We start from the raw sequence: 27294 nt of genomic DNA on the forward strand, positions 1-27294 counted from the left end.
CTCACAGGGCCTATAAAACAATAACACAATGAAAAAAACAGATATTTAGCCAACAACGAGAATGATGCATACAATAGTACCTCACATCTCAGTACTAACATTGAATGTAAATGGCCTAAATTCTCGACTTGAAAGATACAGACTAGCAGAATGGATGAAAATCCACCAACCAAGTATCTTATCTGCTGTCTTCAAGATACTCGCCTAATGCATAAGGACTCACATAAATTTAAGGTAAAGGGGTGGAAAAAGATATTGCATGCAAATGAAAACCAAAAGCAAGCAGGAATTGCTATTCCTATATCAGACAGAACAGACTTTAATTCAACAACAGGTAAAAAAGACAAAGAGAGATATTACATAATGATAACAGGAGTAGTCCAAGAGGAAAACATCACAATCTTAAATATATATGCACCTGACATGGAAGCTCCAAAATTTAAACAATTATTACTAGATGTAACAAATGAGATAGATGGCAACACAATAATAGTGGGGGACTTCAATGCTCTGCTGACAGCACTAGACAGGTCTTCAAGACAGAACATCAGTAAAGAAACAATGGACTGAAACTATACCCTAGAACAAATGAACTTAACAGGTATATACAGAACATTCTACCCAACAATTGCAGAATATCCATTCTTCTCATCAGCGCATGGAACATTCTCTATGACAGACCATACAATAGGCCACAAAACAAGTCTTAATAAATTTAAGAAAACTGAAATTATGTCAAGTACCCTCTCAGACCACAGTAGAATAAAATTGGAAATCAACTCCAAAAGAAATCCTCACAACTGTATAAATACATGGAAATTAAATAATCTGCTCCTGAATGATCTTTGAGTCATCAATGAAATCAAGATAGAAATTAAAAAATTATTTGAACAATAATAGTGACACAACTTATCAAAACCTCCTGGAAACAGCAAAATTGGTGCTAAAAGGAAAGTTCATAGTATTAAATGCCTACATCAAAAAGTCTGAAAGAGCACAAATAGACAATCTAAGGTCATACCTCAAGTAACTGGAGAAACAAGAACAAACCTAACCCAAACCCAGCAGAAGAAAAGAAATAACAAAGATCAGAGCAGAACTAAATGAAATTGAAACAAAAAATACAAAAGATAAATGAAATGAAAAGCTGGTTCTTTGAAAAAATAAAACAAATTGATAAACCAAATTAATAGACCAAAAAAAAAAAAAAAAATAAAGAAGAAGAAGAAGAAGAAAGAAGACCCAAATAAGCTCAATTAAAATGAAATGGGAGATATTACGACCAAAACCACAGAAATACAAAAGATCATTCAAGGCTACCATGAACACTTTTGTCTACACATATTAGAAAATCTAGAGGAGATGGATAAATTATTGGAAATATACAACCTTCTTAGATTAAGTCAGGAAGAAATAGAAACTCTGAACAGACCAATAACAAGTAACAAGGTTAAAACAGTAATTTTAAAATTGCTAACAAAGAAGTCGAGGACCAGATGGATTAACAGCTGAATTATTTCAGATATTCACAGAAGAATTGGTACCAATCTTCCTGAAACTATTGCAAAAGATAGAGAAAGAGGGAATCCTCTTTAAATCATTCTATGAAGCCAGTATCACCCTAATACCAAAATCAGGAAAGGACATAACAAAAAATGAAAACCACAGACCAATGTCCCTGATGAGCACAGATGCAAAAATCCTCAACAAAATACCAGCTAACCAAATCTAACAGCATATCAAAAAGATTATCCACCATATATTAAACCAGGGATAGTTTAATATATGCAAGTCAATAAATGTGACACATAAACAGAATTACACACAAAAACCATATGATTGTCTCAATAGATGCAGAAAAAGCATTTGACAAAACCCAGCATCACTTTATGACTAAAACCTTCAGCAAAATTAGCATAGAAGGGACATACTTCAAGGTAATAAAAGCCATTTGTGACAAACCCACAGCCAACGTTATACTGACTGGGTAAAAGGTAAAAGCATTCGTTCTGAGAACAAGACAAGGATGCCCACTGTCATCACTTCTATTCAACATAGTACTGGAGGTCCCAGCCAGGGCAATCAGGCAAGAGAAAGACATAAAGGGCATCAAATCAGTAAAGAGAAAATCCAACGGTTGTTGTTCAAAAAGTCAATATACACAAATCAGTAGCACTGCTATACACCAATAGTGACCAAGCTGAGAAACAATCAAGAACTCAACCCCTTTTACAACAGCTACAAATAAAATAAAACAAAATAAAATAAAATAACTTAGGAATATAACCAACCAAGGAGGTGAAAGATCTATTTAAAGAAAACTATAAAACACTGCCAAATGAAATCATAGAGAACACAAACAAATGGAAACACATCCCATACTTATGGTGGGTAGAATAAATATTGTGAAAATGACCATACTGCCAAAAGCAATCTACAAATTCAATGCAATTCCCATCAAAATACCATCATCATTCTTCACAGAACTAGAAAAAATAATCCTAACATCTATGTGGAACCAAAAAAAGAGCGTGCATAGGCAACACAAGACTGTATTAGTCCATTTTTATGTTGCTTATGAAGACATATCTGTGACAGGGTAATTTATAAACAAAAAGAAGTTTAATGGACTCACTGTTCCATGTGACTGGGGAGGCCTCACAATCATGGTGGAAGGTGAAAGGCATGTCTTACATCATGGCAGACAAGAGAGAAGTGACAGCCAAGTGGAAGGGGTTTCACCTTATAAAGCCATCGGACCTCGTGAGACTTATTCACTACCATGAGAACTCTATGGGGGAACCACCCCCATGATTCAATTATCTCCCACTGGTCCCCACCACAACATGTGGGAATTATAGGAGCTACAATTCAAGATGAGATTTGGGTGGGGACACAGCCAAACCATATCAAAGACTAAGCAAAAAGAACAAGTCTGGAGGCATCACATTACCTGACTTCAAACTATACTACAAGGCTATACTGTAGTTTGGTACTGGTATAAAAATAGGTACACAGACCAATGGAACAGAATAGAGAACCCAGAAATAAAGCCAGATAATTATAGCCAACAGATCTTTGACAAAGCAAACAAAAACACGAAGTAGGGAAAGGATACCCTTTTCAACAAAAGGTGCTGGCATAATTGGCCAACCACATGTAGAAGAACAAAGCTGGATCCTCATCTCTCACCTTATACCAAAATCAATACAAGATAGATGAAAGACTTAAATCTAATATCTGAAACCATAACAATTCTAGAAGATAACATCATAAAAACTCTTCTAGACATTGGCTTAGGCAAAGAGTTCATGACCAAGAACCCAAAAGCAAATGCAACAAAAACAAAGATAAATACATGGGACCTAATTAAACTAAAAGCTTCTGCACAACAAAAGTAATAATCAACAAGGTAAACAGACAACCCACAGAGTGGGAGAAAATCTTCACAAACTATGCATCTGACAGAGGACTAATATCCAGAATCTACAAGGAACTCACACAAATCAGCAAAACAAAAACAAAAACAAAAAAAATAAAAACCAAAAAACAATCCCATCAGAAAGTGGGCAAAGGACATGAATAGACAATGCTCAAAAGAAGATACACAAATGGCCAAGAAACCTGTGAAACAATGCTCAACATCACTAATTATCAGGGAATTTCAAATCAAAACCACAATGAGACACCACCTTACTCCTGCAAGAATGGTCATAATCAATAAATCAAAAAAAAAAAAATAGATGTTGGCATGGATGTGGTGAAAAGGGAACACTTTTACACTGCTGGTGGGAATGCAAACTAGTAAAAGCCACCATGGAAAACAGTATGGAAATTCCCCAAAAACTAAAAATAGAACTATCATTTGATCCAGCAATCCCACGAATAGGTATCTTCCTAAAAAGAAGTCATTGTATAAAAAAGACACTTGCACATGCATGTTTATAGCAGCACAATTTGCAATTGCAAAAAATGAAACCACCCTAAATGCTCATTGACTGAGTGGATGAAGAAACTGTGATACACACAGACACACACACACACACACACACACACACGGACACATACACCATGGAATACTACTCTGTCATAAAAAGGAATTAAACAATGGCATTTGCAGCAACCTGGATGGAGTTGGAGACCATTATTCTAAGTGAAGTAACTCAGGAATGGAAAACCAAACATCGTCTGTTTTCACTTTTTTTTTTTTTTTTTTTGGAGACAGAGTCTCGCTGTGTCCCCCAGGCTGGAGTGCAGTGGCACGACCTCGGCTCACTGCAAACTCCGCCTCCCGGGTTCACGCCATTCTCCTGCCTCAGCCTCCTGAGTAGCTGGGACTACAGGCGCCCACTACCGCACCTGCCTAATTTTTTGTATTTTTAGTAGAGACGGGGTTTCACCGTGGTCTCGATCTCCTGACCTTGTGATCCGCCCGCCTCGGCCTCCCAAAGTGCTGGGATTACAGGCGTGAGCCACCGCGCCCGGCCCGTCTGTTTTCACTTATATGCGGAAGCTAAGCTATGAGGACATAAAGGCATAAGAATGATATAATGGACTTTGGGGACTTGGGGGAAAGGGTGGGAGAGAGGTGAGGAATAAAAGACTACACACTGGGTACAGTGTGTACTGCTCGGGTGATGGATGCAGCAAAATCTCAGAAATCACCCACTAAAGAACTTTTCCATCCAACCAGACACCACCTGTTCCCCAAAACTATTGAAATAAAAATAAAAAAAGAAAACCCACATGAAATGTGTGTGGGGGGAGTAAAAGTGTAGTGTTATTTTATGTAATCAATGTTAAGTTGTTATCTTCTTAAAGTAATCTGTTATAGTTATACGATGTTTTATGTAAGCCTCATAGTAACCAGAAATGATTAGAATTTTTTCCTTTTAGTTGATATCATAGACCTGTATTATTTTCCTTTGGTAATTTATTAAAGAATGAGAGTGTGCGTCAATTAATTGGCTTTAAAATACGTAACTTCAGTAATAACAGGATGCTAAATATGTATCTATTAATCTATGTGTTGACTACTCTTATTTATTAAATACGTAGACTCAGGAAAACCTACATTTGAATTCATTTCCTTATCTAAACACTTTGGCTCTTACCTAAAAATTACTTTGACAATCATAATTATTTGCACTTGGGTATATTTATTATATGTCAGACTCTGGACTAAATGATTCAAAAGCACATTCCATTTCAACCTTACAATCTAGTAAAACCCATTTTGCAACTGAGCAAACGTGTATGGCCTAATGGTGATTCTCTATGACTATTTTAATGAGGGAACGCTTTGAGCTTGACTTGGCACTCTGAACCCCTAGCTGGCATAAGCCAGATGTGAAGTGTAGCGCAAGGACAGCCCCACTCAGCCTGATCCTGAAAGAGTGATGAAGGCAAGTCCTTCCAGCGGGAAGAACTCTGGACAGTATCTATCGACTAGCCATGAAGTCTGGAAAAAAGTGCAGCATGATGTAAGGATTTATACATATTATGATCAATGGGTAATGGTTTGGCTAGTGATTTGGTTTCTGATAATCATGAATTTTACCACTATCCCACACAATTTTGCTTCTGACCAAGAATTCACTTTGTAGTGAATCAAGGAAGGTAATGGGTTTATACTCAGTTATTTGTTGGTCTTCACATGTTTCCCATCACTCAAAAGCAGCTGACTTTGTTGAAATGTGTGTTAAAGACTTATTTATAATACCAGCTGGGATATAACATTTTTCAAGGTGCTGTATACAGCTGATATTAACTGTATTTTCTTAGGCTAACTTATGATGCTTCATCCAGTTTGAATACAGGTATCTTGGAACCAAGGAATAGAAATAATTATACCTAATGACCAATTTGAAATTTTTGCTTCTAGTTTTTTGACCCTGGCTGCTATCAGCTAGAACCTTAACTACTCAAGGGATGGGTGTGTCTTCCAAGAAACAGAACAATGGTTCTACTGAATTGGAAACTGCAACATGACCATTTTGGTCTCCTTCTGCCATTGGAATAGAGGACTTTGGTGTTGGTTGTGGTCACTGATCCTGAGCTTCAAAGTGAAAGTGGGCTTCTGTTGTGACATTGGGGGCATATTCTGAGGTATTTTCTTCTACTGCAACCAGAGGTGACATTGAATAGGGAGGGCTACTGCAATTCTATATAGGCAGAACCCCCCAAAGGACCTATATCTCTCAGAAATAAAGATTTGGGTGGCCTTACTAGGAAAAGAACTCTGAGCAGCAAAGGGGATGGAAGAGGAAATAAAATTGTAGCTATGGCCTAGTGACCAATTATAAATAGAATGACCACTGATTTTCTTCCTATCTGTACTTCCTTCTTTGCTGTCAAATGTATAAATAACATCTCCTATCTGAACTCTTACTTTCTGAGCTCAGAACCTGACAGATACGGGTTAGACAGATACTTGCATGTTTGCTGTTTTTCTTTTTATTTCCTCTGTCTTTCCAAAACCATAAGGTAGAGTTACTCATGTCACAATTTGGTTCGTTCGTTGGTGGATATCAAGGTGAGATTGTTGTACAACTTAGAGGGATTAACATCATTCAGACAGCCTGGATTCCAGCTGGTGTGAGAACTGATGTCTTGTTTTCTGTTTGGGAGAGGGTTATTCGGTATATAAGGGTCATTGTGTTTTGTTAGGTGTGAACATTTTTTGGAAGTTTAATTAGGGGAAGAAAAATGTAGGCAAAGTTGGGCAGACATAGAGGTGAACTAGGAAAGATGTTTGTCCTTTTTTTTTTTTTTTTTTTTTGGCTTTCCAGTGTTGGAACCTCTTTCTTTTTTTCTTTTTTGAGACGGAGCCTCATTCTGTCTCCCAGGCTGGAGTGCGTGGGGCAATCTCGGCTCACTGCAATCTCTGCCTCCTGGGTTCATGACATTCTCCTGCTTCAGCCTCCCCAGCAGCTGGGACTACAGGTGCCAGCCACCACTCCCAGCTAATTTTTTTTTTTTTTTTGGTATTTTTAGTAGACAGGGGGTTTCACCGTGTTAGCCAGGATGGTCTCGATCTCCTGACCTCGTGATCTGCCTGCCTCGGCCTCCGAAAGTGCTGGGATTACAGGCCTGAGCCACCGCGTCTGGCCCGAACCTCTTTCTTATATGGAGGAAAGCATGCACTTTGTGAATCTCCATGGGACACTGCATCCTGCATTCCACTAAAGAACATGCAAAGGATCAGCTACTCCCTTTTCTCTGTTTCCCTGGCAGCTATGCTACAGGCATTGCGGCTGAGGCTTGGCCAGTCAGGTGCTCCCAGTGTTGAATGAGAATCTTAAGTAAGATAAACAAAATGCAGCGATCTTTTAGAATTCACTTCGTGATGATGACACAGAGCGGATGGGAACAGCATCCAATGTCCAGTGGCAGCAGAGTCTGACAGTGTGTGGGAGCAGCAATTCATACAGTGGCACCCTAACCAGGCAGTTTCTGTGGCATAACCTTGCCCATGGCTCAGTATGCTCTACCTCCCTTAATTCCCACCCATTTTCTCATCTCTACTGTTGATTCTATGAGCTTTCTGATATCCTTCCAATAAATTCCTCCTCTGCTGAAGTTTTCCAGTGTAATTCTTGCAACCAAGAACACTGACTGCTAAAAGTATATATTATCACCCCATTTTCAGCTGACAATTTGGGTCATTGAAAAGCTATATTGTGGGCCAATAGCCACACAGTAAATAGGGCTGAAATTTGAACCGAGATCCGCTTGATGCCAAGCTTGTATTCTAAACCACTACTCTGTTAAGTACCATTAGTTAAAAATAGGAAATACTACAAAGACTAGCTTCCTATGGTTTTTAGAGAATTATTTCTTAGCTTAAGGACACAAGGAATTTATATAGTAGGTTATCACCAACTGTTGAGGCTACTGCTAGGAAAAACCACGTCGTGCTGATGAGCTCAGGGAGATGCCTGTGCCATCACTTTCAGCACAAAACCACTGCAGAAGTGTTTGCCAGTCATGGTTCTGTCGTTGTTTTTCTGGAGTCTAGACAGGGTGTTGCTTCCTACCTCTTTTCTGCTGGCTGGTGACCTTCCCTTTTTCATGCTTCCTGCTTTCTTCCCCACCTCCTCTAAAATGAGCTTCCCTCGTTGATTCCCACCACAACCTTTTCCTTCTCTAGGAGAAACCTTAGATAATTATTCCTGCCCCCCTCCCAAAATATAATCCTGCTCTTTAAGGAGGGATTTTTTTTTTTTTTTTTTTTTTCATTCCTTTAGATTGGAAAAAGGCTCCTTCGGTTCATGGTAGAGCCTGACTTTTAAAAGCCTTCTGAGAGGATGTCTCATGGTTAACCCTGGGGAGATGTTTCACTATCTGGCAGCCCTTCTCATCACCGACATTCAGTTTAAATCTCTCTGTCCTTAATTTTACCCCAATTTAGTCCTTCGACTCAGCCCAGTAATGACTCTGACTGTTGTTTACTCTGTGGACACTTTCCAATGACAATCACGTCTCCTCTCGGTCGCTACTCAGCAGAGCTGGCCATTTGAGAATCTTTTAATCATTTCTTTTTGTACGTCAGTCTCTTTGCCCTCTGAGTCATTTGTGCTCTCCTCTTAACTTCCTTCAGTTTGAGCTCAATTGGAAATATGATTAGCATATAGATTTTTCCTGCTTCTGGCAAGGATTTTTACACTGGAAAAAAGAGGCTATACGTTTTGTAGAAAACTCAAGGTCTGACCCACCAAACTCCACTATTGCCTTCCTGGACCAATATCCTTCTTCAATAGCCATTTTATACAACGTTTTCTTCTGGTAATGAGAAGTTAATTGCAAGGCTTTGATACATTTGGATGGGGTTTGTATTTTGTTATCTTTTGTACTTAACTTCAGGCAATGTTACTTATCTTAAAATTGATTGTAGAATGTCTTAAATGTAGCTGCAGTGGCTTATTGTTCTTTTAATAACCATCACTCTTTTGTAATAGGTATCTCTCTTGTCACAGACAGCTTCTGTGATCCGGAAACTCCTATCTCCTCTGGGATCTAACGTTAATTTTTACAGCTGTCTTGTTATCCAGCAGTATTCTTTGTTTTGCTTTACCACAGCCACCCAGGAGTATTTATCAAGCACTGCACAGTTTAACTGCCTATAAAGATTAGGCCCAGGCTATTTACTTACTGGGTTGGTTAAAATTGGCAATTGGGATAATAGTCTTCCCTTTCCAATGGCTGGTGCAGCTGGCATATTTCCTGCCAGGTTGAAAAATATCAGTGCGTTGTTTAATATGTCTCTTTGAAGAGAAATCTGAAGCCAGGGAAAGCAAATGGAAGCCAGCTCACTGTTGGTAGAGCAATTGCCTCCTAGTTAGTTAACATTTGATAGTTAAGAGCTTGAATTTGAATTTTTCAAAAGCATTTGCCTGAGTTAACTAGACTTTATTTTTCACTGGTTTGTTTTTTATCAGTGTGTTGTACAGAGTGAATGGCCTCGGACCTTCAATGGCTGTGCACTGCTTTCTCAGGACTTTCCCTCGGAGGGAAGCACTGACCTCTATCTCTTTCCCTTTTCTCCACCCTTAGAGCTCAGAGATATCAAGAGGCAAAGCGGGGAAAGGTGGGTGACTAAATCACCAGGAATTCCCTGCGGTATCTGTTCCGTGTTGTTCCCTTGTGACGATGATGGGTGGCCTTCCTGTGTCTGATGTTGTCCTATAGTCAGAACCAGGGTTTTCCTCAATTCTCAGGACTAACTGTAACTCTAATCCCTTCTCCTGCTACTGAGAAAGCATAACAGAGTACAAGGCAGTGAAAATGATATTATTTTAGGAAAAAATGAAATTACTTTAGCTCAATTAAAAATGTAGAAACTTTGGAGCTTTATATGTTATGAATGAATTAATTGTGACACCCCTAATTCCTGAACAAGATCCAGGGGTGGACCCAACAAGGATTGGAGCACTGCTGCCCTTCCCATGCCCCCTTGTTAGAATTCCAAGGGTGAAATAGCTCTCCTCTATCAGCTAATTGAGCCAGAAGGGAATATTTAGGAAAAGGAAGGCGAGGTGTGTTCTACTCCCAAAGATGTATGTTACTAGTTTCCTTCCTATAGTGAAGATGTCTGGATATTTTTATTTTATAAGGGTTAAAGACTTCAAACATATTCAACATTTTCTGTCTTTTTCTTTTGAGCTTATTCTCTCAGTAATCTTCAGTCATCTATTAAAAAACAATAGTAAAGGGAGAGTAAGATTACTGAGAATGACTTTCCTTTATACATGATATCTGGCTGTGGTTTTTCAATTGGGAAACAGATTTTCAGCCCTACTGGCAAGGTTTACTAAGTATGCCTTTGACTATTTTCTCCCTGAATTTTATTATGTAAAAAGTTTCTTCATAGGAGAAAGCTTTGCCATGAAGCTGTATTGCAGGTTTTTGTAAACTTGCATGATTAGGGTCAACCAATAAATGTTTGATGAATGAATGAGCCAGTATCTTATGCAATTAATAGTGTTGTTGGCCATCTCATTTTTTACGGAGTATAATGTTTGTTCAGTCTAACATTGCCAATAATTACTCTTACCCTAGCCCTCCAAGTGAGGGAAAATATGCTCCATGTTCTCCAGATTGAATTCTTATAGCTTAACATGGACACCCTTTTTGACTTTATTATTATTACAAAATAACGTAATTTTCTACTTGTAAGGAAAAATGTACAGTGCAATGTAGGAATAAGTGCCCTAAATTATAGAAATTAGGTTACTTACCCCTGATCATATAGCCAATTAGAACAAAGCTTAACTTCTGTAAGATTAGAGTTGATGACCTTAGGAATTAGAAACAAAAGCCAAAAACAGCTTTGCTAAGATGCATGGTAAGCCTTGTTCTTTTGTGGTGATTTAGAATAAGAAGAATTGGCCAAATGCAATGTACCTTGAAGAAGTTTAAGAATATTAATTCACATCAGGTCAAAATCATCACTATTATAAAAGTAATTACAACAACCACTGCTTTTGCTTATTTTCCATTTATGTGATTCAGCAGTACAAGCAAAATGAGGTAAAGTTATAGGTCAAGAACAGTCGTCCTTCTTCAGTTATTTCTGAAGCCTTTTATGATTGTATTATAGCCCAATGTTCACCTTAGACTTGTTTCCTTTCTCAGTTTCATGCATTTCTTGTTGCTTAATTAGTTTTAGAAATCAAGGTCACTCTGGAAAGCTTTCAAATCACAGATTCCTGCTCATAAGTGGATAAATGCGAGTATACTGGGAAAAAAATACATAGTTTCTACTATTTTTTGTCTCCCTGTGATTCTGGTGCTCTAGGGCTCCTTTGGAAAGGGTTATAGCTTATTCCATTAGCAGTGAAGAGTCCTAAAACTATTATACAATGGGTCCCTCTGCCTCAGCTTTATTGAGTTCTAAGCCATTAAGGTGAATCTCTACCACGAGTGACTCATGTAATATATTAATATCTATACTTGCCATTTCCATCCACAGAAGCTCCATAGATAAGTTGTATTCTTCTCAGTTTTTATTGGATCTTTTTTCTTTTTCTCAGACTCTTTTCTCTAAATGTTGATAATCCCTAGTGAATGCCATTACCATACTCATTTAGAATGGGGTAACAACATCAGTGTGTGCTGGGAGAGAGGAGAGCAGTCTTTCATAATCTTCTTCCAATGGGGGAACTACATGGGAGTTAAAGCAGCTTAGAGTCATTAAAGTTCCATTGTAAATAAGATTTGTGCTCTTTGACAGAGATTTTTTTTTTTTTTCCTGCCCACTGCCCAATGGGGTATATTTTCCTCTTGCCTCAATTTTTTCCTTGGAGCAGTGATTCTAAAACAATGCATCACATCAATCAAAATATTCAGTTAAGATACATTCCTTATGATTTTGAGTGAAGATTTTCCTTTACTCTCTGTTACTTTTCTTCCTCTCTCATTCTCCCTCTTATTTTATCTAGCTCTTTCTCTCTCTGCCTTCTATTTTATAGGTTGAACTATGGGAAATATTGAAAGTAGTGCATTGAAGTAGGCATTATTCCTGCCATTCGTTCATCTATCCAACAAAAAAAAGTTAAGCATCTAACATATACATATTTTAGATTAACTGATATCTCTTTACAGGTCTGTTGCTGGAATAGCATTTAGGAACTTTATATTTGTTTTTGTTTGTTTATTTTATTTTCATTGTTTTGCTATATACCAGATGAGTCATTGTCTCCTTATTGTGGCTGGGGCTGCAGTACAGCTTGTCAAGAACAAACTCTGTAGAAAATAGCTTCATTTCATGGCAGCTTTTCCCCAATTTTATTTGTCTCAGGATGCAGTAAAATTGAACAAACACAGCTTATCCTACATTCTGAAGATGGGGCACATTTATCAGGTAAGTCTGTCAGACATTATTACCACACTTTGATAGAGGAATTACCCCTGGTGCAATGCAAAACCAAGGAAGTAAATTAGCAATAAAAAGCTAGTATCTTCTTCACTGCTTTGTTTTATTGCTAAATTCCCTGACAGCAATCTCCTTCCAAAATCCTCATTCATCACGTGAAACACAATTTTATTGGCGATATACATAAAGCAAATTACAAAATAACAATTTTAATATTGTGGAAGGTGTTTGACAATTCAATTGTTTTGTGAATTCTACTTTCACTTTTTCTTTACTTTTTAATTAAGTGTATATAATTGCATATCAAAACAGAGTAGAAGACTGTATTTCGTTTTTAAAGCACCTTCATTATATGTTATTTATATACTCTAAATTAAGCTGGTTGTTATGATGTTATTTTGATACCATGATTGATGAATAAAGGTTGTAGGGACATTTTCAAGCAGTGAATAGCCTAGATATTATAATCTAGCTGTAATAGCACACAAACAATTTTACTTTAGATAAAGCTTCATGCTCAAACTTAAAAATAGCAAAATAGAACCACATAGCCTAAATGATTTCTAAGGATCTTTCTTTCTTTCTCTTTCTTTCTTTCTTTCTTTCTTTCTTTCTTTCTTTCTTTCTTTCTTTCTTTCTTTCTTTCCTTCCTTCCTTCCTTCCTTCCTTCCTTCCTTCCTTCCTTCCTTCCTTCCTTCCTTCCTTCCTTCCTTCTTTCTTTCTTTCTTTCTTTCTTTCTTTCTTTCTTTCTTTCTTTCTTTCTTTCTTTCTTTCTTTCTCTCTCTTTCTTTCCTTCCTTCCTTCCTTCCCTCCCTCTTTCCTTCCTTCCTTCCTTCTTCTTTCCTTCCTTCCTTCCTTCCTTCCTTCCTTCCTTCCTTCCTTCCTTCCTTCCTTCCTTCCTTCCTTCCTTCCTTCCTTCCCTCCCTCTTTCCTTCCTTCCTTCCTTCCTTCTTTCCTTCTTTCCTTCTTTCTTTCTCTCTTTCTCTTTCTCTTTCTCTTTCTCTCTCTCTCTCTCTCTCTCTCTCTCTCTCTCTCTCTTTCTTTCTTTCTTTCTTTCTTTCTTTCTTTCTTTCTTTCTTTCTTTCTTTCTTTCTTTCGACAGAATTTCACTCTTGTTGCCCAGACTGCAGTGCAATGGTGTGATCTCAACTCACTGCAGCCTCTGCCTCCAGGGTTCAAGTGATTCTCCTGCCTTAGCCTCCCAGGCAGCTGGGATTACAGGTGCCTGCCACCATGCCTGGCTAATTTTTGTATTTTTAGTAGAGACGGAATTTCACCATGCTGGCCAGGCTGGTCTCGAACAACTGACCTCAGGTGATCTGCCTGCCTCGGCCTCCCAAAGTACTGGGATTACAGGCATGAGCCACCATGCCTGGCCTAGGACTTTTCAATAAGTAACCCAAGTACTCAAACCCAAACCTACTTTGTGAGCCCCTACATGTTGACTCTGATCCTACATGTTGACTCTGGATTAATATTTCATATTGTCCATGAGTATTTTGTTCAATGTCTTTAAGAAGAAAATCAGTCCTGATTTTCACCTGCGTTTCCTCTATGTTTACAAATAACACCTCATTTCCCCCTAAAAAATTATCTGGTTTGCACAATAGATTATATGGCTACCCTACCTAAGAAGCACTGTGCTAGACTATACGCTGCTGGAGGACAGGGTTTCATTAAATACCAAACTCTTTCATTTACATTTTGCTTTGCAAGTTATGAAGCAATTTCATGTTTATTATCATATTTCACACAATTATAAGAAGGCCTAGAGGGACTGAATATTTGTCCTATTTCAAATGGGAAAGAAAGACTGTAGCAGTCGTTTTTTGACGACTAACCAGTCTTTTTTCCCTAGTTGCATATACTTTTTAGTCTAATGCAAAAACTCACTCTTGTTGGTACTCAACAAACATTTATTGAAATAAATCTAGAGAGAATGTTGCGCCCTCAGAGCAAAAGACCAAGCCCCTGACATTGTCGGAAACAGTTTTATCCTAGTTTGGGAGAAGAGACACACAAAGTATATATCATGAGGGAAGATTGGGGATTTTGCTGTTCTAACATTTTTCTTTACTCCAACAAGAAAGATCCTTTGATTTTCTTACCAAAGGAATTTCACTCATCTGATGTTTTAACTTACTTGGAGGAAGTTTACTCAGGGTTGATGGAAATAGAAAAGAATTTTTTAAAACAGAGAGAATAATTTCTCAAAGAGCTTAGCATCTTGGCCAGCGGCTTAGCTCTGGTAGCAGATAGTGCAATGTGTATTGCTTTGCTCTATAGCAGAAATATTCACCAACATTTTTAGAAACTGCCACTGAAGCTGCAGCTCATTTTCTCTGTAGACTTTCTCCCTGGCCATTTTAAACCGTCACTGCCTCAACCCCATAGGCGATTTTCTGGCAGACGACTGATGTCTGAGGAATGTAGAAACAAGGTCATTAGCTTTCCTCCAGTTAAGTCCTTCCTCGTTCACAATAAAAGAACCTCAACTCCAGGCCCTTTTTCAAGCAGAGGCATTTGTTATCCAGATGAATTGCCCCAAAGATTGTTTTATTTTAAACATTTCAATGACTGACTCTGCATAGTTGTTTAATACTTGTTTGAGCTCCTTTGTTTTTTTTTGTTTTGTTTTGTTTTTCGATAAATCCTTGTCTTCTGACTGAAGGCAGTTTGGAGAATGTATGTGTTTCTGACCCCAACCATTTGCTAGTGGGTAGACATTAATGAGAAGTGGCTCCTTGCTTCAAATGCAGTATTTCTTTTGTAAGATTATTTCTTTGACATCTCAGTCACTGTGACACTTCCCTGCTGCTTCCTCTAGGACATTAAAAAAATTTCGTAAACAATAAAGCATGACTGTTTCTTTCTCTCTTCCAACCCCACCCGTACACACTTTCCCACCTCCTTTCATCCATTCTTTACTAGAATAGGGAGTGTTAGACAGGCCCTCAATGCCCCCTTTATCTTTAACAAAAATTGAAAGTCCTGATCATATAATTTTATCCTTTTGATTTGAGATGCACTGTCTAGGTTTTGACCCTAATAGGATATTTTGCGTCTACTGCATTTTTTTCCACCATAAAATCTGAACACATGGCTTGGTTTATCAGTGCAAAACCACACTATAAATTCCATAACAATTTTTTGGGTGGTAGAGATTTGAATAGCAAACATTGGTAAAGTGAAACACCCTTTCCCATACATTCTCTTTCATGCGTCCTTAGTATACACAAAAATAAGAGAAAAATATTTGGAAAAAATAGTGTGGAGGATTTACTCTGTGTGCCATTAGAGGCTGAAATTTAAATAAACTGAAAAGAAAAAAATTAAATTAACTTTTATTTCAGAAGACAGAGGATGAGGTAGAAATGACCTTTAAAGAAGGTCTTAGTGTTTATTTTCAATGAAAAGAAAGTTACAAATCTGAGAGAACCACAGTTAAAACACAGCAGAAATTCTAAGCTTTTCCTTACCTTCTGTAACTTTTTTCTAACAAAGTTAGTGAACTGAGTTGAGCATAGTGAGATATTGTTACGCTTAAAAGACTTTTAATTAAACTTGTAGTATTTTTTCAAAGATGGGGGGAACCATAGCTCAACTGTATTTACACAATGTATTTGAAATGGTGTTGGCTGGTTATTTGCCATCAGAAATTAATGTTTCCTTTCCCAAGACAAAACTTGAGAAAAAGCATGGTTTAGGGGCAGAAGGACTAATACACTGAAAAACAATGTTGAGTAAATCAGTTCACCATGCTATGCCTTCTTTTGATTTTCACTTCTATTCTACAGTAGAATGAAGTTCACTAAGAACATAGAGAAAGGGACAATAATATCAAATTATTAATGTGAGACTCAATACCAGGCACTTAAAGTAAGGGTCTTGATGTATTTGTTATACTTTAATTGAGAAATTTAAGTGATTGAAAAGATATTTACTATGATACCATAATACTGCCTATTTTTGGTCTTCAAATTCTGTGATCCTGCTTTAAATAATTTATGGGAGAAACTTTCTTCCAGTTATAAATATTTATTGGATTAAATTAACACTTGTTTGAATTTCGAGTGTATTGGGGCTTTATTATCATTTCCAATACATGCCTCTTAAACATAACTAATGCTTTCTAAACAGATGCAACATTAACAAAATTATCTTTAAGAAGATATTTTCAAAGTGGTGAGACCACTGGTCTGGACCAATAGCTTCCAAAACGTGGACTCCAGACCATCAGCATCATCTAGCAACATGTTGGAAATGTAAATTCTTGAGCCTCATTTCAATCACTAAGGGGTGGCCCAGTATTCTGTGTTTTAACATTACCTCCAGGTGTTTAAACACTAAGGTTTAATAATCATTGACCTAATAAAAGCTAGAGAATTCTTGAAATAAAATGTTCTTAGGCATGTTTCTCTCAATGCAAATTTACAATAGCTTCGGATTACAACTGATCATTCCTCCAGACATCTGCAGTGTTTACTTGTGAGCAACCATGTCAGATAATTAACTTGGATTTGCTAGTGGTAGGATATTAGGAACTGGGGCACAAAGCAATTATTTATCTCTTTGATAATAGAATTTTCTGTATCTAGTGGCCTAACCCAGAAATTCTGATACAATAGATTTGAGGTAAGACCTGCTGCTATATTCTAAATGTTTGTGTCACTACCCCCCAAATTTATATATTGAAATCCTGACCTCCATGGTGATGGTATTAGGAGGGAGACCTTTTAGGAAGTGATGAGGTCATGAAGGCAGAGATTTCATAATTGGGATTAGTTCTCTTATGAAAGAGGCCCCTGAGAGCTCCCTTGCCCCCTCACTATGTGAGGCTGCGGTGAGAAGACGTGATCTTTAAATCAGAAACTGGGGCCTCAGCAGGCACTGAATCTGCCTGCTCCTCCATCTCGGACTTCTCAGCCTCCAGAACTGTAAGAAATACATTCCTATTATCTCTAAGTTACCCAGTGTATGATATTTTGTTATAGCAGCCCAAACAGACCAAAAGGCCTAGTAATACACATGTTTAACTTGTACCCTCAAAAGAGAAAAACTGCCGGAGAGAATTCACATCAGTGCAGACAGAGAGTCTCACATGGCTAAGAAATGCGCCTGACAACTTTTCAGAAATAAGACTATTAAAAGAAGGTCAGCTTGGAGTCTTACTGCGAAGTGAGCACAAATTCTTTGCTTAATGACTGTTTTCCTCTCCCTGAGGACTGAACTCATTGATAATTACCAAGAACACAGTATTTGCTTTTAGATTTGTCATCTAGAGCTATGCAAATAGCTTTAATTGATCACTTCTTTTCTTAAAAGTACCTTGGAAATCTCATTAAGAAGGACTAATCCTGGATTCACTTCTTACTTTAATAAGCTTGTAGGAAAATCAACAAAAACACACAGGTACAGAGAAGAACAAACATAATTAAGCGGTTAAAAACAGAAGTCTCCAAGGAATGAGTGATTTTACTACTTTGAGGTACCTCCATACAACTCATATTGGCTTTGCTCTGGGTGAATGACCCTGTAGTGAGGTATAAAGTACCATTGAGAATGGAAGGAGCAGAGGCCTACATATTAGAAGGCCTGAATCTAGCTAGTCCTGATTCTGCTGTTAACTTGCTAGCCCCTTGCAAGCCCCTTCACTCTGAGTCCTTCAGTTTTTTCATAAGGATTATAATATTATCGACAGCAGAGGTTTTTATAAGTGTGGAGTGAGACAATACACATAAAATTGCTTTGAAAAACAAAAGTAGTAATTCAAATAGTATGTCCATCCATCATCCATCTATCTACGTATCTACATATCTATGTATCTATGTATCTATGTACGTATGTATGTATGTATGTATGTATCTATCTATCTATCTATCTATCTATCTATCTATCTATCATCTATCTATCTATACTTTACCATAATATTGAGAATTAATAATGTGGTTAATAGGCCATGTTGGAGATCCACTGTTCTGAGCTTGGAAAAATATAAAATGACTGCATTGATTTCAAATAAATTTTTTAAATTATGAAAAAATCATTTAAATTAGACTTCATTCAGCAAAGGGATTTAGGTGGATATATAACTCTTGATTACAAAGCTTTCATTAAGTAACTTGTAAAGACCCATGTGAATGCAATACACAGTCATCAAGAAGCTGATTTTGGTCTGGTCCTGTTTGAAGGGAAGGAATAAGTCGAGTTGATTTCTTGTAGACTGTAAGCCTTAATAAGCAAAATACGTTTTCTTTTCCTACAGGAATAAGAAACAGGCACGTGGACTATAAATAGGGTGAGTATTTAATTTGTTATTAAAATTAGGACACTTTTAAGAGTAAAAGGGGGCCAGGCGTGGTGGTGCGCACCTGTAATCCCAGCACTTTGGGAAGCCAAGGCGAGAAGATCATTTGAGCCCTGGAGTTTGAGGTTACAGTGAACTAACATTGCACCACTACACTCCAGCCTGGAAGACAGAGCAAGACCGTGTTTCTAAAAAATAAAAACAGGCTGGCATGCAGTGGCTCAGATCTGTAATCCCAGCACTTTAGGAAGCCGAGGTAGGTGGATCACTTGGGGTCAGGAGTTTGAGACCAGCCTAGCCAACATGGTGAGATCCCCCCGCCCCGCCGTCTCTACTAAAAATGCAAAAATTAGTGAAGTGTGGTGGCACATGCCTGTAATTCCAGCTACTCAGGAGGCTGAGGCACAAGAATTGCTTGAACCTGGGAGGCAGAGGCTATAGTCAGCCAAGATTGCACCACTGTGCTCCAGCCTGCTTGATAGAGCCAGACTCCCTCTCAAAAATTATAAAAGTAAAAATAAAAATTAAAAGAAAAACAGTAAAAGGGACATTATTAATAATCACACAGGACAACAAGCATAGGCATAAAGTAATATAGGTAAACCAGCATCTAAGCTGTTTAGTTATGAATAGCCCTCTCAAGGTGAGTAAAGTCAGAATAAACTCATCGGCAAAAAGATTCTGAAATATAACCAGCCTTTCTGTACTGAGGTCAGTTGGATCACCACGTTGGAACGAGCAAAGAAGGACAGCAGAGGCCCGCGGAAAGCCTAGGAAGCTACTGTGCCTCAGGCAGAAGCAGGCAACTTCAGGCAACAGGGATGGAAGAAATGTTTCCAGGTTTCTCTGAAGTGAAGCATCAAACGTGTGCCTGAGCTGTTGTCTGCCGAGAGGCTGCAGTACCAGACACACCAGTCTGGTATGTCAAGCTCAGAGATGAGTGACTATGAATAAAAGCTTCAGGTCAATGTCAAGTCTACCAAATAGAGTTGCAAACAGCTCCCAGTTCTGCAAGCAAAGGCTGTAGACATAAATCAAAGAGCAATCTTCCAATGTTGGCAGTGCGGGAAAGACTGGCCACTCGTCACGCTTCAGTGTCCTCAGCCACCGTTTCACACATGGAGAGTAATTACAGTTGGTGGTGTCATCTGAGAGGAATGATGGCAGGAGCAGGACTGGTCGATGAGGTGAAGGGAGAGAATGAAGTGTGCCCCATATTGAGAGATATAATTTACTTATCTCCATTTATGTGTACTTCCAGAATCATAGGGAATCACTTAAAAATATTTTCCCTTTGAGGCATTCTTTCTCATGATTTATAAGAAATGCCTTATTTCCAGCATATCTCCAGCATGTGTTTATGGAATCGCATTGCAGTCTCATAATCCTGCCAGGGTAACAAGCCTAAAGACATTTTACTAAATGAGTTTTTAGGGATAAATCAATGTTCACAATGTCATATTGTTAGGATGATTCTAAATTCTGAAAAAATATAACCTAGCACTCTTCCTCAGGGGAAGGTCAGGAGAACTGCCTAGTTCTGGGGCAGATTCTGCAGTAAGACAAGAAGTCAAAGGCACAGCTGGCATAGCCTTATCATCAACTTTCTTCTGAGTCCTTAGATGTGTGATATCCTGGGCCAGGAATGTCCCACAGTGGCAGGTGGGGCCCTTTATGACTGCGGGATAGCCAGCTTTGTAATCAAAATGTGATTGAATTTCTTTCTTTTTTTTTTTTTTTTTAAGACAGGATCTCACTTTGTCACCTAGGCTGGAGTGCAGTGGTGTGATCATGGCTCACTGCAGCCTCGACCTCTTGGGCTCAAGTGATCCTCCCACCTCAGCCTCCCCAGTAGCTGCAATTACAGGCATGTGCTATGACACCCAGCTAATTTTTAAAAATGTTTTATAGAGACAAGGTCTCATTATGTTGTCCAGGCTGGTCTTGAACTCCTGAGCTCAAGTGATCCTCCCGCCTTGGCTTCCCACAGTGCTGGGATTATAGGTGTGAGCCGCTGTGCCTGGGGCACTAACTCTTTTGATGGGTCAGCCATAAACTTCATAGAGCTTATTTTTCCAAGAAAACATTCTTTTCTCACTATTTCCTTATGGAGATAGTTATAAAAAGATAGAAATAAAAGTTTTTCATCTGAGAGGAAGAAGCACAAAATAATAGTAGGTATTTACTTATTTATATTTGTCTATCTTCTTTTAAAACATTGCTACTAAAGGAAATGATGTCAAGTGTTGGCATGGGTTTCATGTTTTCCAAGAAACATGAGAAGAACGGGCCTAACACACTCTTTCATTGCTTGTAAGTCCATTCTCATTTTCTGTTATTCATTTATTGTATAAAGTTTTAGGATATCAATTAGTAAAGCAATTCTGGAACTTGCATTACTCCCTGAGGCTTCTGATGTAGTGAATACTTTTAAAAACAGTTATCTGATCATATTAATGTTTTTAAGTAAATACCAGTAGACATAGAAGCCAGTACATTGCTATTGGCAGGGTATTAATCCAGCCTTGAAAAAAGTGTATGTAAGTCCTACATTTAGTTCATGATTGCTTTAAAGCAGAGCTTTTTCTTTGTAAGTACATAAAAAAAATTTTAAAAATTAATTATTCTGGCAAAACCATGTCTTATGATGGAGAAGTAGCAATTTCCAAGGCCAGATTATGATTTTTCCTCCCATTCTGATAAAAGGATAGGTCAGTACTCTACTGTCCAATTTATTTTTATTTATTATTATTATTATTTTGAGACAGAGTCTTGCTCTGTCACCAGGCTGGAGTGCAGTGGCACGATCTCGGCTCACTGCAACCTCTGCCTCCTGGGCTCAAATGATTCTCCTGCCTCAGCCTCCCGAGTAGCTGGGACTACAGGCACCCGCCACCTCGCCCGGCTAGTTTTTTGTATTTTTTTTAGTAGAGACGGGGTTTCACTGTGTTAGCCAGGATGGTCTCGATCTCCTGACCTTGTGATCCACCCGTCTTGGCCTCCCAAAGTGCTGGGATTTAATTTTTGTATTTTTAGTAGAGATGGGGTTTCACCATGTTGGCCAGGATGACCTCAATCTCTTGACCTCGTGATCTGCCCGCCTCGGCCTCCCAAAGTGCTGAGATTACAGGTGTGACCCACGTGCCCGGCCTACTGTCCAATTTTCAAATCATGTTATTTCCAGGAAAGAGAGTGTTTCTGAGGATTGTTCAGTCCCCTTTGTTAAATAAACATACCAACAAACGTAGTTTTCTGCTTTTCAGAATGGTAGTAGTGGTGCTTCAGGTAAACAGTCTTAACCTTCAGTGGAGTGGAAATGCCTTCTCAGATGTGCTTATTGGCAATGTTGTGTCCTTTGGCTTAAGGGTAGATTCTCGAGGCTTCATTTCATTCTATTTGTTTCCTATTTGCACACATTTAACAGTTGCTTGACAGTTTGGAGTTTTAATTTTGGTCTTAATGTCTCAAGTGTTCCTTAATTTAAAAAATTAATTTTTTATATTACATTTAAACAATTTAATTTAATTTTTTAAAACTTTTATTTTAAGTTCAGGAGTGAATGTGCAGGTTTGTTATATCAGTAAACTGTGTCATGGCGATTGCTTGTACAGATTATTTCATCACCCAGGTATTAAGCCCAGTACCCGTAAGTTATTTTTCTTGATCCTCTCCCTCTTCTCACCCTCCACCCTTGAATATGCCCCAAAATATTACATTATTTTATTCAGAGATCAAGAGACCAATCTTGGTTGACCTCTGTGTATCACACCAAAACAATACAATATATTCAGGATTTCTCAAAGGACAGAGCCAAACATGTTATGGCTAGCTTTCCATGATTATAGCATCCTACAAGATCATTGCAAATCTGAACTTTGCAGGGTGCAGAACCCAGGGTTGTCTCTTTCATAGAATTGTAAATAGCAGTCAGCTGTTTAATGACATAATGTGAATTTTTATTGGCTCATCTAATTCTACAACAAGATTGCTCTGTGAACACTTGAGATAAATCTTCATTCATTCTCTGGAATTGTTCAACACACAGGTTAATTTCTCACTATTGATTTTCTCCAGTATGCATCTTGAATGCTTCAAGATCTCTTGATCTATACAAAATATCTCTGTGACAGAAGGTTAAAAAAATAGCTCTTCAAATTTATGACGAACCCACAGCCAATATCATACTCAATGGGCAAAAGTTGGAAGCATTCCCTTTGTAAACTGGCACAAGACAAGGATGCTCTCTCACCATTCCTATTCAACAAATTATTGGAAGTTCTGGCCAGGGCAATCAGGCAAGAGAAATAAATAAAGGGTATTCAAATAGGAAGACAGGGAGCCAAATTATCTCTGTTTGCAGATGAAATGATTGTATGTTTAGAAAACTCCATTGTCTCAGCCCAAAAACTCCTTAAGCTGATAAGCAACTTCAGCAAAGTCTCAGGACACAAAATCAGTGTGCAAAAATCACAAACATTCCTATACACCAATAATAGACAGAGAACCAAACCGTGAGTGAACTCCCATTCACAATTACTACAAAGAGAATAAAATATCTAGGACTACAACTTACAAAGGGACATGAAGGACCTCTTCAAGGAGAAGTACAAACCACTGCTCAAGGAAATAAGAGAGGATGCAAACAAATAGAAAAACATTCCATGCTCATGGATAGGAAGAATCAATATCATGAAAATGGCCATACTGCCCAAAGTAATTTATAGATTCAATGCTATTCCCATCAAGCTACCATTTACTTTCTTCACAGAATTAGAAAAAAACCACTTTGAATTTCACATGGAACCAAAAAAGAGCCCGTAGAGCCAAGGCAATACTAAGCAAAAAGAACAAAGCTGGAGGCATCATGCTACCTGACTTCAAACTATACTACAAGGCTACAATAACCAAAACAGCATGGTACTGGTACCAAAACAGATATAGAGACCAATGGAAGGGAACAGAGACCTCAGAAATAACACCACACATCTACAACCATCTGATCTTTGACAAACCTGACAAAAACAAGCAATGGAGAAAGGATTCCCTATTTAATAAATGGTGTTGGGAAAACTGGGTAGCCATATGCAGAAAACTGAAACTGGACTCCTTCATTACACCTTGTACAAAAATTAACTCAAGATGTATTAAAAACTTAAGCATAAGACCTAAAACCATAAAAACCCTAGAAGAAAACCTAGGCAATACCATTCAGGACATAGGCATCCGCAAAGACTTCATGACTAAAACACCAAAAGCAATGGCAACAAAAGCCAAAATTGACAAATGGGATCTAATTAAACTAAAGAGCTTCTCCACAGCAAAAGGAACTATCATCAGAGTGAACAGGCAACCTACAGAATGGGAGAACGTTTTTGCAATTTATCCATCTAACAAAGGGCTAATATCCAGAATCTACAAAGAACTTAAACAAATTTACAACAAAAAAAGACCCGCTCAAAGACTGGGCAAAGGATATGAACAGACACTTCTCAAAAGAAGACATCTATGCGGCCAAAAAACATATGAAAAAAAACTCATCATCACTGGTCATTAGAGAAATGCAAATCAAAACCACAATGCTATACCATCTCACGTCAGTTAGAATGGCGATCATTAAAAAGTCAGGAAACAACAGATGCTGGAGAGGATGCAGAGAAACAGAAACACTTTTACACTGTTGGTCGGAGTGTAAATTAGTTCAACCATTGTAGAAGACAGTCTGGCGATTCCTCAAGGATCTAGAATCAGAAATACCATTTGACCCAGCAATCCCATTACTGGGTCTATACCCAAAGGATTAGAAATCATTCTACTATAAAGACACATGCACACATATGTTTATTGCAGCACTGTTCACAATAGCAAAGACTTGGAACCAATCCAAATGCCCATCAATGATAGACTGGATAAAGAAAATGTGGTACATATATACCATGGAATACTATGCAGCCATAAAAAAGGATGAGTTCATGTCTTTTGCAGGGACATGGATGAAGCTGGAAACCACCATTCTCAGCAAACTAACACAGGAACAGAAAACCAAACACCACATATTCACACTCATAAGTGGGAACTGAACAACGAGAACACATGGACACAGGGAGGGGAACATCAAACACTGGGGGAACATCACACACTGGGGCCTGTCAGGGGGTAGGGGACCAGGGGAAGGATAGCATTAGGAGAAATACCTAATGTAGATGAGGGTTTGATGGGTGCAGCAAACCACCATGGCATGTGTATACTTATGTAACAAACCTGCACATTCTCCACATGTATCCCAGAACTTAAAGTATAATTAAAAAAAAAAAGAAAAAAAGAAAAAGAAAAAAGTAGCTCTTCAAAAGAATGCTTGAAAAATCAGTAAAGATAATGAAATAACTCTTCCCCAACTATTGGCCTGGTAGTTTAACTAGACATTTTCATTAGGTTTCAGGGAGATAACAAAATCATGAACATGTACAAGAAGAGGCTTCATGTACTGTATTACAGTTTCTGAATGTGGATATTACTTTAGTGGGCATCCCCAGGGAGGCATAGTTTTCTCATCTAGTGATTGGAAATCTCAAGTTAAATCACAGTAAAATCCAGAACCAGCTTTGGTAACAGAGTGAGGCAACACAGCACAAGATAAAAAACACAGGAATACGGCCCAGAAGACATCAGCCTGGCCAGGAGTTGGGCCTTTCTGGGCTTTTATTATTCATCTGAAGAAGCAAAGGGATTGGATCCTAGGAGTCTTCCCAGTTCTAAAATTTAATGCTCTAGATCCAAGATGTTATATAAATTTTTATTAACAGGAAAACCAACTTCAAACAAAAAACAAAAAGAAAGCAAAGTTAAAACACTTTTATACTGAAAAAACTTAAGAGATGTGTCATAAACATGATTCTTTTTTCTCGAGAACCACCTTGATACCTGTATATTCTTCCCCCATCTTGATATTATTGAACAGTAAAAAATTGTTTTAAGGATTAATTGTTCCATTTAGTTTTCAGAGCATTCCTTTCTTCATCCCTGAAATATTGCCCCATTAACAGAAAATGGTGTCAGAAACACTTTACTAATGGTAATTCCTTTTATGAGCTTCCAAATAAAAGAATGTCATTAATATCAACACTACAAAAGAATGACAACGAGAAAAAAAATAAAAAACAAAAGCAAAACCCAAATAAACAAACGAACAAATGAAACCACTTGTATGCTCCCACCACTGATTAAACAGAATTGAAGTGAACCAAGCCATTTTCATATATCACTTGGAGTGTAGATTTATTTGGGTTTAAGAATCTCCTAAACTAATTACATCAACCTCACTCCATTTCCTTGCTTAATAAAAATTATGACTGGACAAATATCAGACTTTTAAGGTTTTAAAAATAATAGAAAAGTAAAAATAGATTTCCCAGGGAAGTCCCTCTCCTAAATCTTATATGGTTTTGCTGCTTCTGTGAGATCTTTCTTTGGAGTAACTTGAGAGCACAGATTTTTGTTTTTGTTTTTGTTTTTAACTGGATTCATAGAAGGGCACTGAATTAGAAATCCAGTGGATTCAAGGAGGTGAACTTCCACAAACAATAAAAAAACCTTTGCTCTGAAAAAACAAAAAGGCAAATGTAAACGAAAGAATGGGAACACTGGATGTCCATTTCATTATGTAATTGAAGTCTTACATTAGATATTGCACCCTCACTTAAATAAACAAAACAAAACAGAATAGTATGAGCACTCTGAAATCATCTGCAGCACTTTTAAGGGTTAAACCTGCTTAACCCATTCTTAGTCAGAGAATGGCACCAAAGAGTACAGCTCACCCTTTAAGCGTGGCTAGTTCTAAACCTGTGATATCCTCAGGTTGTCAGAGCAGTCATGCACTCCGTTTTCACCCCCCTCCCACCCAGTTAATAGGATCCATTCATAGCTACTCACTACTGCAGGATTTGACCTGAGAAATGCTAGGATTTATTAGCTCAGCAGTTGTTTTGAAAAGTCCCTAAATTATCTTTGCCCTTGGCCAGCAAGGGAACTGCTAGTCTCGAGTTCTCAGAAGCAGCTGGTGAGATTCTCAGCCAAGTTCTTCAGATGCAGGAAGTTCTTCAAAACAACCTACTTTGACATGGCATTTACAAATCTTTAAACCAGCCTTCCTGGATCGAGGAAATGTTATTCCTGACTCCTTCGACCCAGATGCTGGCTAAAATTTCATTTATAATCTGTAGGTAATCACTTTTTCTTCCTTCCTTCTTTCTAGGAGCTGGCATGGTGGTTAAATTTTTCTAAAACAGTCGTATTAATATGTTCAAAAATCCACTGCTGAGTCTCAGAGAGAGGGTCACATCTGGCCATGAAAATCTTCTTCTCTGCGGGGTTGCAATCCATGCAGCTGTTGCTCACAGGATGGAATAATGTTCTGTCCTGCAGAAGTCAGGAAGAAAAGAAAAGACTATTGTAATACGTGGTGAATGGTTACAACCCAAAATATACAGAAGTAAGATATTTCTGTTTATATTTCAGTATATATTCATTGTGTAAATAGAACAGCTCCCAAATCAAACAATAGCAGGTGGAGTTGCCAATGTGGAATGTGAATTTGTAGGCTCTATTGGCACTA

At 38.0% G+C, this 27294-nt stretch overlaps 1 protein-coding gene and 1 long non-coding RNA gene across 6 annotated transcripts in view; one reads left to right on the forward strand and one right to left on the reverse strand.

The window, feature by feature from the left end:
* The first annotated feature begins 8485 nt into the window (after positions 1–8485).
* Positions 8486–27047, forward strand: LOC105466679 (uncharacterized). The gene is made up of 5 exons (XR_978399.3): positions 8486–8830; positions 12302–12364; positions 18642–18674; positions 20914–20996; positions 26935–27047. It is a non-coding gene; the product is annotated as an uncharacterized lncRNA (long non-coding RNA).
* The window catches only part of LOC105466678 (polypeptide N-acetylgalactosaminyltransferase like 6), a 1213852-nt gene continuing 1208755 nt past the window's right edge, over positions 22198–27294 (reverse strand). For 3 of the 5 annotated variants that reach the window (XM_011715757.3, XM_011715758.2, XM_071092823.1), the window contains exon 12: positions 22199–27098. In XM_011715757.3, coding sequence (XP_011714059.2) covers positions 26931–27098 — 168 coding nt within the window. In that variant the 3' untranslated portion in view covers positions 22199–26930. Of the gene's footprint in view, positions 27099–27294 lie in introns of all 5 variants that reach the window. The other 2 variants (XM_011715760.3, XM_011715755.3) reach the window with 2 other exon arrangements.

This window comes from Macaca nemestrina, chromosome 3 (genome assembly GCF_043159975.1).
Source record: "Macaca nemestrina isolate mMacNem1 chromosome 3, mMacNem.hap1, whole genome shotgun sequence".
NCBI classification, from domain to species: Eukaryota; Metazoa; Chordata; class Mammalia; order Primates; family Cercopithecidae; genus Macaca; species Macaca nemestrina.